General features: G+C 44.6%; 2 protein-coding genes across 15 annotated transcripts in view; one reads left to right on the top strand and one right to left on the bottom strand.

Annotated features, from left to right (window-relative positions):
- The first annotated feature begins 3,317 nt into the window (after positions 1 to 3,317).
- Positions 3,318 to 9,577, top strand: LOC117654238. Of its 3 annotated transcripts, none has more exons than XM_034400547.1 (6): positions 3,318 to 3,510; positions 4,789 to 4,862; positions 5,529 to 5,651; positions 6,032 to 6,243; positions 6,788 to 7,150; positions 8,455 to 9,577. In XM_034400547.1, the coding sequence occupies exons 5-6, from the start codon at positions 6,905 to 6,907 to the stop codon at positions 8,944 to 8,946; spliced, it is 738 nt and encodes a 245-aa protein (XP_034256438.1). In that variant the 5' UTR covers positions 3,318 to 3,510; positions 4,789 to 4,862; positions 5,529 to 5,651; positions 6,032 to 6,243; positions 6,788 to 6,904; the 3' UTR covers positions 8,947 to 9,577. The 3 variants fall into 3 exon arrangements, with proteins under 3 accessions (XP_034256438.1, XP_034256436.1, XP_034256437.1); XM_034400545.1 differs by having other exon boundaries at positions 6,029 to 6,243; XM_034400546.1 differs by lacking the exon at positions 3,318 to 3,510 and adding an exon at positions 3,538 to 3,596 and having other exon boundaries at positions 6,029 to 6,243.
- Positions 9,578 to 11,539: 1,962 nt separating this feature from the next.
- The window catches only part of LOC117654230 (plectin-like), a 47,275-nt gene continuing 43,849 nt past the window's right edge, over positions 11,540 to 14,965 (bottom strand). For all 12 annotated transcript variants that reach the window (XM_034400510.1, XM_034400506.1, XM_034400505.1 and 9 more), the window contains 6 exons: positions 14,553 to 14,617; positions 14,016 to 14,229; positions 13,388 to 13,618; positions 12,903 to 12,991; positions 12,538 to 12,778; positions 11,540 to 12,241 (listed from right to left, as the gene is read on the bottom strand). In XM_034400510.1, the coding sequence (XP_034256401.1) occupies positions 11,826 to 12,241; positions 12,538 to 12,778; positions 12,903 to 12,991; positions 13,388 to 13,618; positions 14,016 to 14,229; positions 14,553 to 14,617 (1,256 nt within the window). In that variant the 3' untranslated portion in view covers positions 11,540 to 11,825. The remainder of the gene's footprint in view (positions 12,242 to 12,537; positions 12,779 to 12,902; positions 12,992 to 13,387; positions 13,619 to 14,015; positions 14,230 to 14,552; positions 14,618 to 14,965) is intronic.

Genomic DNA, 14,965 nt, shown 5'->3' with positions numbered 1-14,965 from the left:
TCAAAAAGTCAGGTACCGCTCTCACAGTCTGGAATTGGCTTTTTATCTCTTGCCATGAAGTTGTGTTGTGCAAACGTAATGTGTATTATTTTCTCTTTAGCTCTGCACTATTTTGTTCATTGAATAATGTATTTAGTCCGTTATACCTGACTATTTTGTCATTTGCAACGTACTTTTTAATTTCTACAAGATCTATTGACGATTTCATCATAAAAACGATCTAAATGTACATTTTACGTTTGCTCAAAAAACGTAATACGCAAAAGAGAGAAAAGTCCATATAGGTCTGAGAGTGCAGTTCCTTGTGTTTCCTGGCTTTTTGATTCTGCTTGTTCTTCACTCGACGGCAACTGAAAGGGTTTATCAGTGCACGTCCCACAACATTTAGTTGCTGCAATCCTACCGTGGCACTTTGTTGTGCGCAAGCAGGGAAAAGACGCCGCAACGTAGGGCACCATCGCACAGCAGTGCGCGAAGTGTTGCCTATCCAGCCGGTGTCAGGCGCTAACACCCCTCAGCACAGCAGAGTGTGAGATTCCGAACAGGTTCGGTTGGAAGCCTCTAGGTACCGTCACCGTCAGGCGAGGCGCTGAGGCCGCGCCAATTAGAAGAGACAGGAAATAAAGTGCAAAAAAAAGAAAACCCTTGAGCCCTTTGAAAGTATGTTCCGGAGATCGTTTGAAGACTGAAATGGTTTCTGGTGCTTTTGCTCACCACCGATGTAGCCTGAAATCAAGGAACCTGCCAAGAGCGTCAACTACACTGCAAATCCTGTGGTAAGTTTGCTTGCCACAAATTTGGCAAGCCGTTTTGAATGCCAAAAATTGGCAAGCTTGGCCCGAAAATGCCCCCCAGCATGCCAAAATCTGGCAAGCTTTTGGAGATTTCCGACCAAAGCTTGCCAAATTTTGGCATCCAAAACGGCTTGCCGAATTTGTGGCAGGTAAATCACTGTTAGAAATTTTGTCGTAAATTAGCGACAAAAACGTCGCTAATTTTGATAGCGACAGAAATCGTTCTGAAACTGCTTCGTCGTAACTGAACGACGAAAAAATCATATCTCTACGACAATGTCGTAATCGCGATTACATATTTTGAAATCTGAAATCCCCGAAAAGTTGATGAAAAGTTGCGATTGTGCTCGCTTATTTACGATTTGTGTCGTTCATTTACGATTCATGACACAAATTTACGAAAAGATTCGTAAATGTACGACTGAAGTCATAACTGCACGACATATCAAATGAAATACGATCGTTCGTAAAATTACGATTAAGTGTAATTTACGACTAATTCGTTTCAAACGGAACGTCTCGCTATCAAAATTAGCGACAAATATGTCGTAAATTTACGACTCAAGTCGTATATTTACGACTTGAGTCGTAACAAAATATGTCGTTTTAAAACGACATAATTGTTCTACAAAATGTCGTAAATTTACGACGATTTTTAACAGTGAACTTACCACTGACTTTGCAGTGTAGCCGGGGTTACTGTGAACTCTCACAAGTTGGACCTCTGATTGGCCACAGCCTATACAGCCCTCTCCCGGATCCGAAAATTCGTGAGGTAGTGTTCCCTTGAATTTCAGACGTGGCGCCTCGGGTGGCGCGCTGCAGGGCTGCAGGTCCCTGATTTCTGGATACTTTTTCTCTTCTCTCGGCGACGACTAAAAGGGTCCGTCCGATTTTTTGGAAGTGGAGAACGGAATACTGCATCTGAAATCACGTACTGCGTTCGTTCCGCCAGCAGCCGGATGCCGACTCGTCACTCCGTCTCTCTTCCACCTTTTCAAAAGGCGCAGAGTGCGAGAGAGAGGGCTTCCAGGTCGGCTCCAGATGTCTGCGCCGCGCTGCACCGTAAGATCCAGTGCCAAGACAAAAGGCCGCGCGGGCACCGACCGTCGGCGGAAGAACGTCCCAGGCCTAGCCTGCAGCCCTCCGAAAACGCGGGGTGGGTGCCACAAGCCCCGTGGCGGCGGCCAAAATTCTAGACGCGTTTTGAGCTCCAGAGTCGCTCAACAGGACTCCGTGCCATAAGTATGACCCCACCAATGGATTCCTCGTTCGGAGAGCAATCCATTGATGGGGTCACACGTTCCGATCGAATACCGTTGAGCGACTCTGGAGCTCAAAACGCGTCTAGAATTTTGGCCGCTTCCACCTGTCTTCTGGCCCACTGTGCGTGCGTCACAGCTAAATCTTCCTCACTAGTTTGACTCAAATTAATTTTGATCCGAATTGAATCCCGAGGAGGCGGCCGGCGCGGCCGCGGGGGAAAGGAGATTTGCACCCTTTCAGTTTCGCCGACCTCGTTGACCGCCTTCTCCACTTCCGTTCGTGACCCAAGGCAGATTGGTGTGTTCCCCACGTTCGCAAAGCCAAAGTTCCAGTCCAGTTGAGAACAATCTGGAACTCTGCTGGTTCTGGGCGTTCTGGGGTTGAGAAGTGCGCCACTGCGTCCGTCCGTCCCGTCCGTCCGTCGCGTCAAGGACATCGAAGGACGCCGCCGAAGGACAGCACGGCACAGTTCCGTTGTTCCGCTCTCCGCTCCGGGCTGCCAAACAAACGCCCACCCTCCCCCGCCTCCCCAGCCCTTGCAACCTCCGCACAGTGGGCCAGAAGACCGGCAGCGGCGGTCAAAACTCTAGACGCGTTTTGAGCTCCAGAGTCGCTAAGTGGGACTCGAGCCGATCGTATGACCCCACCAATGGATTCCTCGTTCGAAGAGCAATCCATTGGTGGGGTGACACGTTCGCTTCGGTCTCATTTAGCGACTCTGGAGCTCAAAACGCGTCTAGAATTTTGGCCGTCTCCACTGGTCTTCTAGTCCACTGTGCTCCGTGCTCGCCCCCTCGGCAGGTTCGTACAGGTTCGCCTGCAGACTGATTCCGAGAGTCTGTCTCTCTCGCTCCTAACACGGACGCCCCATGAGTGCGAGAGAGACACAGCGACGAAGACGACTCTCGGAATCAGCCTGCCAGCCCGGCACCCTCGCCGCTCCATCCCCCACCCCTCCCCTCCACCTCCGCGCGGCAGGCTGAGACTGATTCCGAGAGGCGGGTTTGTTTTCGTCGTTCTCTCTCTCGCACCTGCGCGCGACGCCCCATGAGTGCGAGAGAGACAGCGACGGAAATGATTCTCGGAATCAGTCCGCTGCTGCCGGTGGCACGGCATGGCGGCGGCACGACACGGCACGGGCCAGCATGGGCCGGGGTCGGTGGCGGCGGCGGCAGCAGTGGTAGTGTTGTTTGTCTCGTTGCAGTTGCAGTAGTGCCGAGGCAGCGGGGCAGCGGTAGTAGTAGCGGCGGCGGCAGCGGCAAGCGGCAGCAGCTCGCCACGGCCACGCCGCCACGCCACGCCAGTACACGCGCGAGCGTTGTGGAAGGCAGACCGAGTGCCGGAGCCACCACGATCCACGGAGCCCGGCGTGCGAAGAAATTTACGCCAAGACGCCGGCCGGCTAGTTCTGGACGAGTTACTCCTGCTGTCGCCCAGTGTGTCACGTCAGGTACGTATGTCAGCTCCAGTCACGCAGTGTGATGTGACGCCCTTCTGATTTGTAACTGACCAAGCCGCGTTTCGTGCTTTGACCTGGTAAGCAGAACAACGGCGACAGCGACCTGCACCACATGATGCGGTTGGGGTTGTTTCCGCGTTTGAGTCAGGTGTCACGCTTTGGGTGTCGTTTTGAGTGGCGAAGTTCTTCTGCGGACTGACTGAAAGAAATTTTTGGTCGCTGTTTCGATACTGAACTGGATGCCCCACAAGTGGGTGCGAGAGAGAGAGAGAGAGAGAGTGAGAGTGAGAGTGAGAGTGAGAGAGAGAGAGAGAGAGAGAGAGAGGAGAGAGAGAGAGAGAGAGAGAGATCCCCGGGGGTTCTCCTATGACGTCACGCGGCGTTACGCTGGGCCAGACCGCCCACCCCTTCTCCCAGCGTAACATGAACCAAAGTTTTCAGTTAAACACCATATTTTACGCTCATTAACTGTTATCAAATCTTCTGAACTGTGCGCTTTTAAGTAACGTGTTAAGCGTAACGTTTGCTGGCTCGGATCCCCCGCCCTCCACGAACCGCAGCGTTACGCTGAACATTCCCCCCCCCTGTCCCCCTGCCCGCCCCCTGGCCCCCTCCCCTGGCGCCTCCCCTGGCCCCCTTACTCCTACTGACTAGTGACCTATCACTCTCCTCACTGGATTGCACATTTTTCTGCCATGCAAAGGAATGTTGCTGTTGCGGAGAAGTGATTAAGTTCTTTTCCCCCTCTCCCTTCTCCTGGACCTTGTCTTGTAAGCCCCAAACCTCCCCTACCCTCTCCCTCCCAAGCCCCCTCCCCGTGTTGAGTGAAACCTTGATTTTTTTTTATGAGAAGAGATTTGGTTCATTGACTGTTGAAGCTTTTCAGCAGAACAGGTTGGTCATTTAAATTCAGTCCTACTAATAAACCAGAATCATATTTTTCTTCTGAAAATCTTGTTTGTTTATAAATATGATTCGGCCACATTATTAAGGGTAAAATCACTAGTGATTTTCTTTCGTATCTGCTTGCTTTTAAAAAACGTTAATATCCCTCTGTGCAGTTTTTAATATAAACTTGAGCCCAAATTTAATTTTTGTAAATTGCGCATGGCTGCGGGTCTTGGGATTGTTGTCCCATGGAAAAGGGTCTTGGGGGGCTGCTCGATTTTAAAAGATAGCTCCTCCTGCAAACTTATCCAAAATCGAGGGGTCACTACTCTTCAAGCAATTTGTTTCAATTTTATTTAGTTACTTTTATGTTTGTTCCAGGTTGACAAGTATTCTTCTGTGGTTGGCGCAACATTCTTCAACCTCCAATGGCGCCGCCAGCAAAACGCCTGAAGGTGAGCAGATCTACAAATCACACCTCTGGACCTCTGACACTGATCTTGATTGGAAATAATTTCACATTGTAGCTTTTCATTTTGCCACTATTATCACCTGTGATGTTGCTATGATTTCATTATTATTCCATGGACTCAAATTTTTTTGGGCACTGCTCCTGCAAACCATGAATTACCCCCTCATGGTCTCTCAGCTTGTAAAAGATTCTTCTCCTATCACTCAGCTTAAAATTTGGTTGGAAGTTTTCCAACATATTGAAGTAAGCCACAGTATGAATTGCTTTTACTGGATGCTCATATAGCCCAGTATCGTGCTTGTTAGATCTTATTATGATGCTTAAATTCCACCTAAGATGTTTGCATTTAGTACCATCTTGTTCTTGGTTCTTTGCGACAGATTGTTTGAAAGTTTTGTTTCTTAAAATTACAAGTGTACCTCGTAGCGCAAATATCTAAGGCATGGATGTCTTTATAAAAATTTATTCTTTTGGCAGTACTTTTGCTCTTTAATCATGCAGAAGCCTCTCAGGGTCTAGTTGACTGTCCTACTGATTTTGATAATTTTTGCCTGTGTTCAAGGTGCTCATCAGCAGTACCAATTTCTCTAATTTGTTGTCAGATTCTTCAAATATTTTCACTGACATCAATATTTGTCTTTTATTCCAGGCCGGGACGGAGAATGAGCCAGTGGATGTTCCGTCTCTCTCTGCAGTTCATGCCAACATGCGCCTCAAGATGCTTGAGGCTGAGAATGAAAGACTGAAAAAGCAGCTGCTGGTTGCTCCACAAGTAAGTTGAAAGTCTATGCAGGGTCAGATATATTTTGAGAACATTCCATTTTTTTTAAAAATCTTATTGCTGTAAAGGATATTTCAATCATGATAGTTTATCTAGCTAGTTAGAAAGTCATTAAGACTGCTGTTCTCATTGAACTAGTACATTCAAATCAGGTTCCATACTTCCATGCTGCACCCTATACTATGACACTTCAGTTTTTAAAATGCTCTTCTAAGAATTGTTTTTAAAACAATAAAGGGTCATTTTGGAGGTGGAGAAGCACTTGGTTTAACAGTATGACACTTAGTTAATGCCTCTCAGCGTTGCCATTATCTTTACCCATTTCTGTTCCATAATATTTGTTTGCTAATGCCATAATTTCATTTCAGCAGGAAGCAGTATAGACGAAGTTAAGTACACCATTAAGAACCATGCCAAATTCATCACAACAATCCAAAAGACGACTGGAGTCCGATGTCTGGATTTGTCAGACCTTGCAAGGAGCACACAGGCTTACACGGGAAGCAGGGCTCCCAAATGGAAACCAGATGCCAAGATTGATGCTGTTGTGGCAGCACTTTTGATCAGTAACATAAATGTCAAAGTGAGTAATTACATGTTTTACTTGCTGTCAAATTTATGTGCACCTTGAAATTTGCGATAAAACAATTTGAGTGTTTTTACTTTTAATTTGAGGTGAATGAATCCGCATTATGCTGTGCAGGAGTTCAATTGATAATTTGTGGAACAACAAAATCCTTGCTAACTGTGCCTCTAAAATTAGAATTTTCTTTTATACTTAAAAAGACCTAATATTTTCATCAAACATTCACCCATTTTGAAGAAAGTAATTCTGTCACCAGAATCTTCCCTTAAGAACTGATTAAAATTGGAGGTCTGTTATTGTGAGAACTTTCATGTGGCATAGGTTCTCATTATTCAGGAGAAGCCTTTCTTCTGAATGAGGCCTTCAATGGCATAAAAACTTTGTTAATAATGCAGTGTCACTTCTTGCCTTAGAATTTGTAACAATTATCTTAAAATCAGCGAGACGTCATTTTTCCAAACACTGATGTTATCTTTCAAGATAGGACGATTATTTTAAAAAGAATTTGCTGACCTTGATCTTTGTTTTCTGTTTCATGTAGGAGTTGAATCTAGGTGATGCCAAGTGGGCCACAGAAGAAAAATATGCAAAGGATTTGTTGAAAGTAATACGCCATTTAAAGAAGAATGTTACCACACTACGTTGCACAGTTCGGGCAATGGTGGAGCTTGTGGTTTCTATGAAGGTCAAGGTACCCAAGAAGATATGGTGGAATATCGCCTGGGGCCCTGTACCATTTGTGCCAGGTACAACTTCTTTGATCAAGGTGAATGTCCTTGACACTTTGGGATCCATGCAAAATCTTACGACGCTGAAAATTGTTTTCAATAATGTGGATGAAGAAAGAGACGCCTATAGTGGCGAGTTTGACTCAGAATGTCACAGCAAAAAGCTGTTCAGCAAGGTATGTAGTTTTCCATTTATTTTTAAAAATGCAGAGCTTTACAAGTAAGAGAAATAGATATTGAAATCATGGCATTTCAAGGGGTCCTATTAAAAAAATCTTATCTGGGTGTTCCCCCAAAGAGAATCTCATCTTAAACACAGGCCAATTTCACTGGGATTGATCAATTGGGACGGATACAAGAGTAAACAGAATATATTTCTACATGCACTTTTGGTTTCTTTGGTCTTTCATCTTTAGATTAAAGTGAATTAAATCACAAATTGAATTAATTTGTAGCTGATGATCAAACTAAGTGAAATTCGCCTGCATTCAAGATAAGATTCTCTTGAGGAGAACATCCAGATAAAATCTTTTGAATAGGAGCCCTCGATTTAGAAGAAGGCAAATAGGGTGTTAATGATTTGCATAGCACTACAAAACAAAATCATCAGGATCATGATGACTTCTCAGGGAGCGAAGTTTGGCCTACAGTGCACTCACTACTTTTCTCTTGCGGTCGTTAAATTTTTATTTATATTCTGATAAACTTTCATTAATAATATGTTTATTTGTGTATGTGCAGCATAATCATTTTACCGCGCCTTCTGACTAAAGAGTTTAAATAAATATTCAATTAATGTTGGGTAGTTTTCTTTTGAGTGGAGATTCAGAACTTGTCTTGTTTAAACCTGATCTGAATGTTGATCATCCTTGTTTTTAATCGGAACTGTTTGTTATACTATGAAGGCACTTTTCTGAACCTCAAATTATGGACCATGGCGTATTTTTAAGGCAAAGAATAGAATCCAATTTTTGTACAGTACGTCCATGAAATACTGTAAACTTTGTTCAGGCATTTTGTGTTGAGTAGCTTTATTTGGTAGCAAATAGCAGCAGTCACAGACAATTAATTATTATCGCTTTTAAATAGCTTAAAAAAAGTTGATTAGAGCCTTGTAGGTGAGGCCCTTTATGAGCCATGTGACCTGTTCTCCAGTTACAGTAGTCAGGGGTAAGGTAGGGAAGAAACGTACAGGGTGAGAAAAGCACACATCCCTCTAGTATTCATCAGGCATCTCGGCATCCATTTCTCAGGGATTTCATGCTCAAATTTCGTGTTTCGTTGAAATGACTGATCGGGGGATGGGTCAGAATCAAGACAGTAGCGCCATAGGAGCTTACCCTTTACTTTTCTTCCTAAACTTACCCTTACTAGCACCTCCTATAAGATGCCAGTTCCAGTTTACCAGCTAAATCCTTTCAAACTGTTCAATTGGTCCTGTCACTTGCTTTACCATGATTTTGTACTGCTCTCTTTCTAGTTGACGCAATTGGAGATCCATCTCACCAAAGACTGGTTCGATCACTTGAGCAAGGGCAGTGACGCACCCAGAGAGGACAGAATCCTGACGGACCTGCTGACCCACTGGAAGGGCGCCATCACCTTCCTCGACATGAACGCCGTGGTCAAGACCGCGAAGGAGCCCTCCTTCCTCAGCCTCTTGCCCGGCCTGCACGCCCTGCGCTCCATCGCGCTGCGCGTCGAGTTCCTGCCCGTCACCAAGGACATGGCGGCGCTGGAGTCGCTGGGGCTGGTGGTGGAGGACGCGACGCCCGAGGTGCTGGACGCCGCCCTGGACTTCGTCATGGTGCACGTGCTGTCGCGGCAGTCCCTGCAGAAGCTGAAGCGACTCGAAGTGCGCGCGGCGCCCGGCTACGACAAGCAGAGGCTGGACAAGATCATTGGTGGTCTCTCTGACTCAATCACTCCCCTCGACACGATCAAAGTCAATGGCAAGGATTGGCTGCTGTAAGGGAGTTACGAGTAGTTCAAGCAATTCTTACGATCCAATTTAGTGACAAGAATTTGCTGTCGTGAGGGAATTTTATGTTGTCCAAGCAAGTCCTCTGATCAAAAATAATGACAAGGCTGCTGTGAGGGAATTTTGATTTGTTCAAGCAAGTCCTGCGATCGAAGTTAATGACAAGGATTGGCTGTGCATGTTCAATGCAGTATTTTACGCTTAAGTTTTGTTTAATTTTTAAGTTTTCTAGAGGGACCATCCTCTGTTACCGCTTTGTGTAACTTCAAAATCCTTCTAATTAATGGAGCATCGGTAATCTTCTTTTCTTGTGTCGAGTCAAACATTCTGGTATTTTTAATGATTTTTTTTGTTGACACGAGTAGAAAAGATGCAATCCTATTAATCTCTAGTTTAGTGCCATTCCACCCTATGGTGAATGAAAAGTGAAAGTACAAGTTAATTAATTATGTGATGGAACATAGTACCTATGTTAGCAACATTAATTCATGTGTCATTTACCCAAAGAATTTGGGATACTTGATTTTAATTTTTTTTCGTACTGCATTTAGTGTAGATCTCCCATTTCTTTTTGTCCTTAATCTTGTGTATACATGAAATATAACGCAAAATGTTGTTCATATGTTTGCCTCTTGATTTACTGGTACACCATTTTTACTCAGTTCGACTACAAGGTCAATAATACAATCAGAGTTCTAGAAGAAAGAAAACTTCAACTGGAAAGAGAACAGAAAGACAGTTTACTTAACATACTCACTTAGACTGCAGGGTTCTTTCCCAATACCATTCTTCTTCTTGAGTTTTCAAAGCCATCGTACTGCAGGTCTTCTTGCCCATGTCTGGACGCAGTCGTTCATTTGAATCTCTGAGCTACACATGGCCTTCGATTACAGGTCTACCACGTCTACTAAGTTTGAAGGGCCCAAGTCAATTTGTTTATCTAGTTTTACTATGTTTGTAACTTAAGCCTGTTCTGTAACTGTGTATTTAAGAAGCTTCATTTCATATGCGCAGGAAATGTGCTGCATGTGCGCATTCTGATCTTCATATATTTTTTATTAACGTCAATCTGAAAATGTTGCCCAGTCTAGTCCCACTGTCAAATGTTTATATGAAATATATTATTTTGTCAAGAGGAACAAATGAAGTTTTGGAGACCAGTCAGAGATAAATTTACACGATGAGGCTTTATTCAGAGGTTCAGAGTTAGCTTCTCTTCGCATAACCAGGGCGCTCGTTGGTTGAGCAGAGGTGAGTTTTACTTGAGATATCTTCCCTGGTATCAGGTAAACACCAATGAAAGCATCTTTGTTTGCCCAAAACTGAGTTTAGGTCAATTGCATGTTTGACTATCAATCGCTCAGTTGAATGCAGCTTTCTCCTTTCGAAAGCGCCTTGCGGACGGTGACCCCTACACCTCTGGAGTCTAATGGGTTGCCTACACTGCAGACCGCAGGCGCTCTCCCGCCGCACCTGGAGGCCTCTGCCAAAGTCTGGCAAGAGGACCGCCACCAGTAACATGGAACTTTTCACGTACATGAACAATTTTTGCCTCCAAATGGAAACAATTATGGGCTTTTCCAAATCTGGTGACAAAATTGTAACCAGACGGTAACGAATTTGTCACTAACTCGTTAGTTTTGTCACCAGCTTTGCACTAGATTGTCTCCAGTTGGTAACAAAAACTGTCCATTGACTTTGAGTGTGGGAGCCACTCTCTCAGAACAAAACACTCAGACTCGTACTGAGTTTTTGTTTAATAACGTATTGACGTTTGTGCGTGCACATTAATGAGCGTAATCACGTTTTTAATTGTTTTACAAACATCGCCATCAATTTTGTCTTGACAAATCTTTTAAGCTTTTTAACAAAATCCTAGTAATTTGCACGAACGTTGATGAATATTGACAACATGTCGATTGCAGGACGAGAGTGAAGGACGGGAAACTTTTTTCTGGCGTCAAATCGGAATTGTCGATGTTAGACGAATTTAGATAGTCAGCTGATTTAAGTTGAACCGCCCGACCCAAAGTCGGCTAATTTTTTTACACCGCTAGCTGCAACGATTTCGATAGTACTGCCAAAAAGAATGCATCCCACCCTATGCCTTCCGTGACACCGGGCCCAAGGCACCATGGCAAGTGGCGACCCTGGCGCGGTTCCCCGTTCACTTCAGAAAATAGGGATTCTGGAAAACTTCGAGGAAGGGCGTTCTGTCCGCATTGGAAGGCCTTTGTTCTCGTTTGAGGATACATTTCCAGCACAATTGTAAGCTCCGCTGGCTCCACGCCAGCCGGCCTCTGCTGCGGTCATGGCGCCTGCGGACGTTGGATAGGCCAGCCCGCAACTCACAGGAGCTCGACGGGCGCGCATCCAAGGTTCGCAGGCGCTCCGAAACATGATGGAGAAACCAAGGTATTTTTCAGATCAAAACGACTTTTCCGACACTTTGGTTCGTTACAAGAAAGGGAACTACAACTTTTTACGAAGAAAATTGCATGCACACTGTGAAAATTGTGGTTGTCGCTTGGTTGTAAATGTTATTTTTAGGAACTGCTGCATTTTTTAGGATAAATATAAGAAATGTTTTATGATTTGTATATAATTCAGTACTCTGACTCTTACACTCTTACTCTTACACAATACTACTTATTTAAAACTCCTACAACAAATACTCTTATAATACTCTTATAAACGAACATGTTTGAAAACAAATTATCAGACTTCAACACAAACAATCTTTCTTTGTAACACGAACGGGTACGTAGCTGCACAGCATACAGAAGTGACTTAAAATTGGGATCGGTCTACGTCTTAGGCTTCTTTTTGTCATCACAAGGCGATTTAGTGTCCATGACATTTTAGAGTGTTCACTGTTTATTCCGTCTACTCCTCCTCGTCTCCATTGTTACTGTATCTTGTGTCTTCTCTCTCTCTTTTGTCTTCTCTCCCTCCTTTGTTTTCACAGTCTCTTCCATCTTTCCTCTCTCTTCTGTCTTCTCTCCCTCCTTTGTTTTCACTGTCTCTTTCATCTCCTCTCTCTCTTCTGTCTTCTCTCCCTCCTTTGTTTTCACTGTCTCTTCCATCTCGCGTCTCTCTTCTGTCCTTTCTCTTTCCTTCGTCTTCACTGACTCGTCCGTCTCTGCCACCTCTCCTTTATTTTCTGGCTTCTCTGCACGTTTCATGGCCTTGATTTCGCTGACCCGGCAACTCATGGCAGTACGAATCATTATTGGGGTCTGCTTTTGCGACCAGTTCTTCGTTTCTTGCCAGAGCAAGGCTTGTTCTAGAACGGGTTAAACTGAGGTTAACAAACGATTTTTTTAACCGAAAAATACCTTTAGACGACACACTAAATGTCATGGGTCCTTTTTCGTCCCATGGCTGATGCAATTTTTAGCACGTCCGAATTTTGAGTCCACCAGGTGAGACAAATTGTCTAATGAAAGAACAATTTGCAATAGGCGTCGGACACAACGTATCACCAGGCGGGAACACAGTTGTATCACCGTCGGATGTGCTTAAAATTGCACAACTCACGAAACAAGAAATGTCCCATAATATTTTGTGGAGCTAACGTACCTATTATGGCTTTGGTTCCTTTCGGGTCGAGAGTTGGTCTATCTATTCTCACTTTCGCTCTGCCGCGTGCCTTGATCCCGGTCAAGCTGCACGTTGCCATGGCTTCCGAGGTGAACACTCCGTCCATCAACCGTCGCGCCACCGCCGTTGCCGATGTCCTCGTCTCAGCGATTTTGTACTCGACTCCGTTGCAAAATACCCCAGTCCCCTCTCCTTTCGAGTCCTGGAGCTCAACGCAATCCTGGAATTGAAAGACAGAAAAAAGGACCTTAATAGGAAACTATCATTTGAATACTTTCGTAACACGCAGGCATGGTCGACACACGACCTATATTTCGAGAAAGGGCGGATAAAACTGAACTTACCTCTGTCAGCTCCTCGCACTGGTACATCTGTCCCTCGTAGCTTGAGCCCTCTGTCGGGATATGGCCAAAAGTACTTCCCTTGATCTTGGCTGGAAGATGAGGAATAGGAACTTCTTGAAAAGTCTACATACTGCACGCTTTAAACCTTACAAAGTATTTTGAGCATACGTGGTACAAAGTAATTTACTTTGTAATACGAAGAAATAGGTCGTAAATTACGAAGTATTTTTTTGGTAAGCTTATGTGTGCTCAAAATACTTTGTTATAACAAACTGTTTTTCTTTGTAAGGCCCAAAATAGTTTGTAAGGTTCTCTCAGTGTGGTTAAAATAAAGCGTAACTGTATGATTGTGTGAAAAGCATAATGTTACGCTAGAGGACGAAACGCTCGAAATCAAGCATAGGCTAGAAATTCCCCATTGATGAATTTTGTATCATATTAGAAAGATATAGATCTATGTTTAAAGCGTTTGGAATCTCACTTACCCGACTTATATTTCCTCCTCGGCCTCTGCTTCGGCGCCCCGTCAGCGTCCTCGGAGTCAGAGTTGGCACTGGCATCCCTTTTCCTTCTATCTTTTGACTTCCCTCTCTTTTCTGCATCCTCCGGATCCAATACTCTGTATTCGCTGAGCCGGTAAACCATAGAAAATCGTATCAACTTCTCGTTCTTCTCCGGCGACAGGTTCTTTCTTCGTTGCCAGAGTAGGGCTTGTTCTGAAACGGGTCAAACTCAGGTTACCAAACGATTTTTCCTTTCCAGCCAGTAAACACACTAAATCTATTTGCACAATTCTGTACGTGGTCTGACGCAATTTTAAACCTACGAACTTTTTCATACAGTCGTAGGCAGATTTGCACACATTCGTACGGAATCGTGTACAAATTTGGGCGAAAAGAAAACAGAAGTCTTAGGTGTGGACTCAGTACACAGTGCTCCATGCGTAAACTACTCAGAACACTGGTCTATGTGTGTGGTCAGTACTCAGGTGCTCTGTGTGTGTCGTCAGTGCACGCATAAGTGCTCCATCAGTGCACGCGCAAAGTTGCGCGAGACCGTTTGACCACGTACAGAAATTGTTCGAAGGAATTTATAGTACGAAGCCCTTCGTACCTATAATGGCATTGGATCCTTTCGGGTCCAGACATGGTCTGAGGCTGAACTGAGCGACGCTGCACACGGCCAGCGCCTCCGTGGTGAACACTCCGTCCAGCAACCGCCGCGCCGCAGCCGTGGACGACGTCGCCTGGTCAGCGTAACGAAACGCATTCCAGTGGCAAAATATGCCAGTCCCCTCCTCTTTCGAGTTCTCAAGCTCAACGCAATCCTGGATTTAAAAAATAAAATGAAGGTGGACTATAATTAGAGATGGGCATTTAAATACTGTTAGATGTTGTACCTATCCAACGCAAAGGGGCAAACAACTTGAATTTTGGTGTATATTTTCCTAGAAATAACGTGAATTAACGGTGAAGTAACGCGAAAGAACGTGAAATAACGTTGAAATACCCTTGAGATAACGTTGAAATAACAATGAAATAACGTGAGATAACGTGAATTTGAAATAACGGTGTACAAATTTTGAGTAAGTTCTTTGCCCCTTTGATCCAACGACACCGGGCTGATGCCGTATAATTTGACTGAAATTACCTCTGTTAGCTCCTGAAACAGGAACATCTGCCCCTTGAAGGGTTGACTCTCTGTCGGGGTGCTGCCTAAATTTACAAAATAGAATTAAAAAATGTTGCTCTAAAGAATCCGCATGCGCTGCTCACAATCATACTGAAAATTGAAAGGTGAGGCGTTTGACCCTTTAGGGGGTGATACTGAAAAGTATGATCGAGAAACGGTCATACTAAAATGTGTGACCGAAAAGGGTCATAACTGCTGCAAATCCAAAAGTGAGAAAGTCTCACACTATTTAGTGCGACCAACTATGTCTACGCCTTAGCGTGAGCCACCACGTCTGTCCCACGCTTGCAAGAGTGAGACACCGCTTGTCTCACACTTGCGGCCTGTGGTTCACTTTGGTTCAATGCCACAGGACCCTCGCTTGCAAATGT

The sequence above is a fragment of the Thrips palmi genome, unplaced genomic scaffold (genome assembly GCF_012932325.1).
Source record: "Thrips palmi isolate BJ-2018 unplaced genomic scaffold, TpBJ-2018v1 HiC_scaffold_10, whole genome shotgun sequence".
NCBI classification, from domain to species: Eukaryota; Metazoa; Arthropoda; class Insecta; order Thysanoptera; family Thripidae; genus Thrips; species Thrips palmi.
The sequence above is the reverse complement of the archived record's forward strand: the minus strand, read 5'-3'. Positions and strand labels throughout refer to the sequence as shown.

Coding starts and splice junctions, on each gene's coding strand:
- LOC117654238 (XM_034400547.1), top strand. CDS start 6,905: ATGGTGGAGCTTGTGGTTTCTATGAAGGTCAAGGTACCCAAGAAGATA. Junction 7,151..8,454: donor GCAAAAAGCTGTTCAGCAAG/GTATGTAGTTTT, acceptor CTCTCTTTCTAG/TTGACGCAATTGGAGATCCA.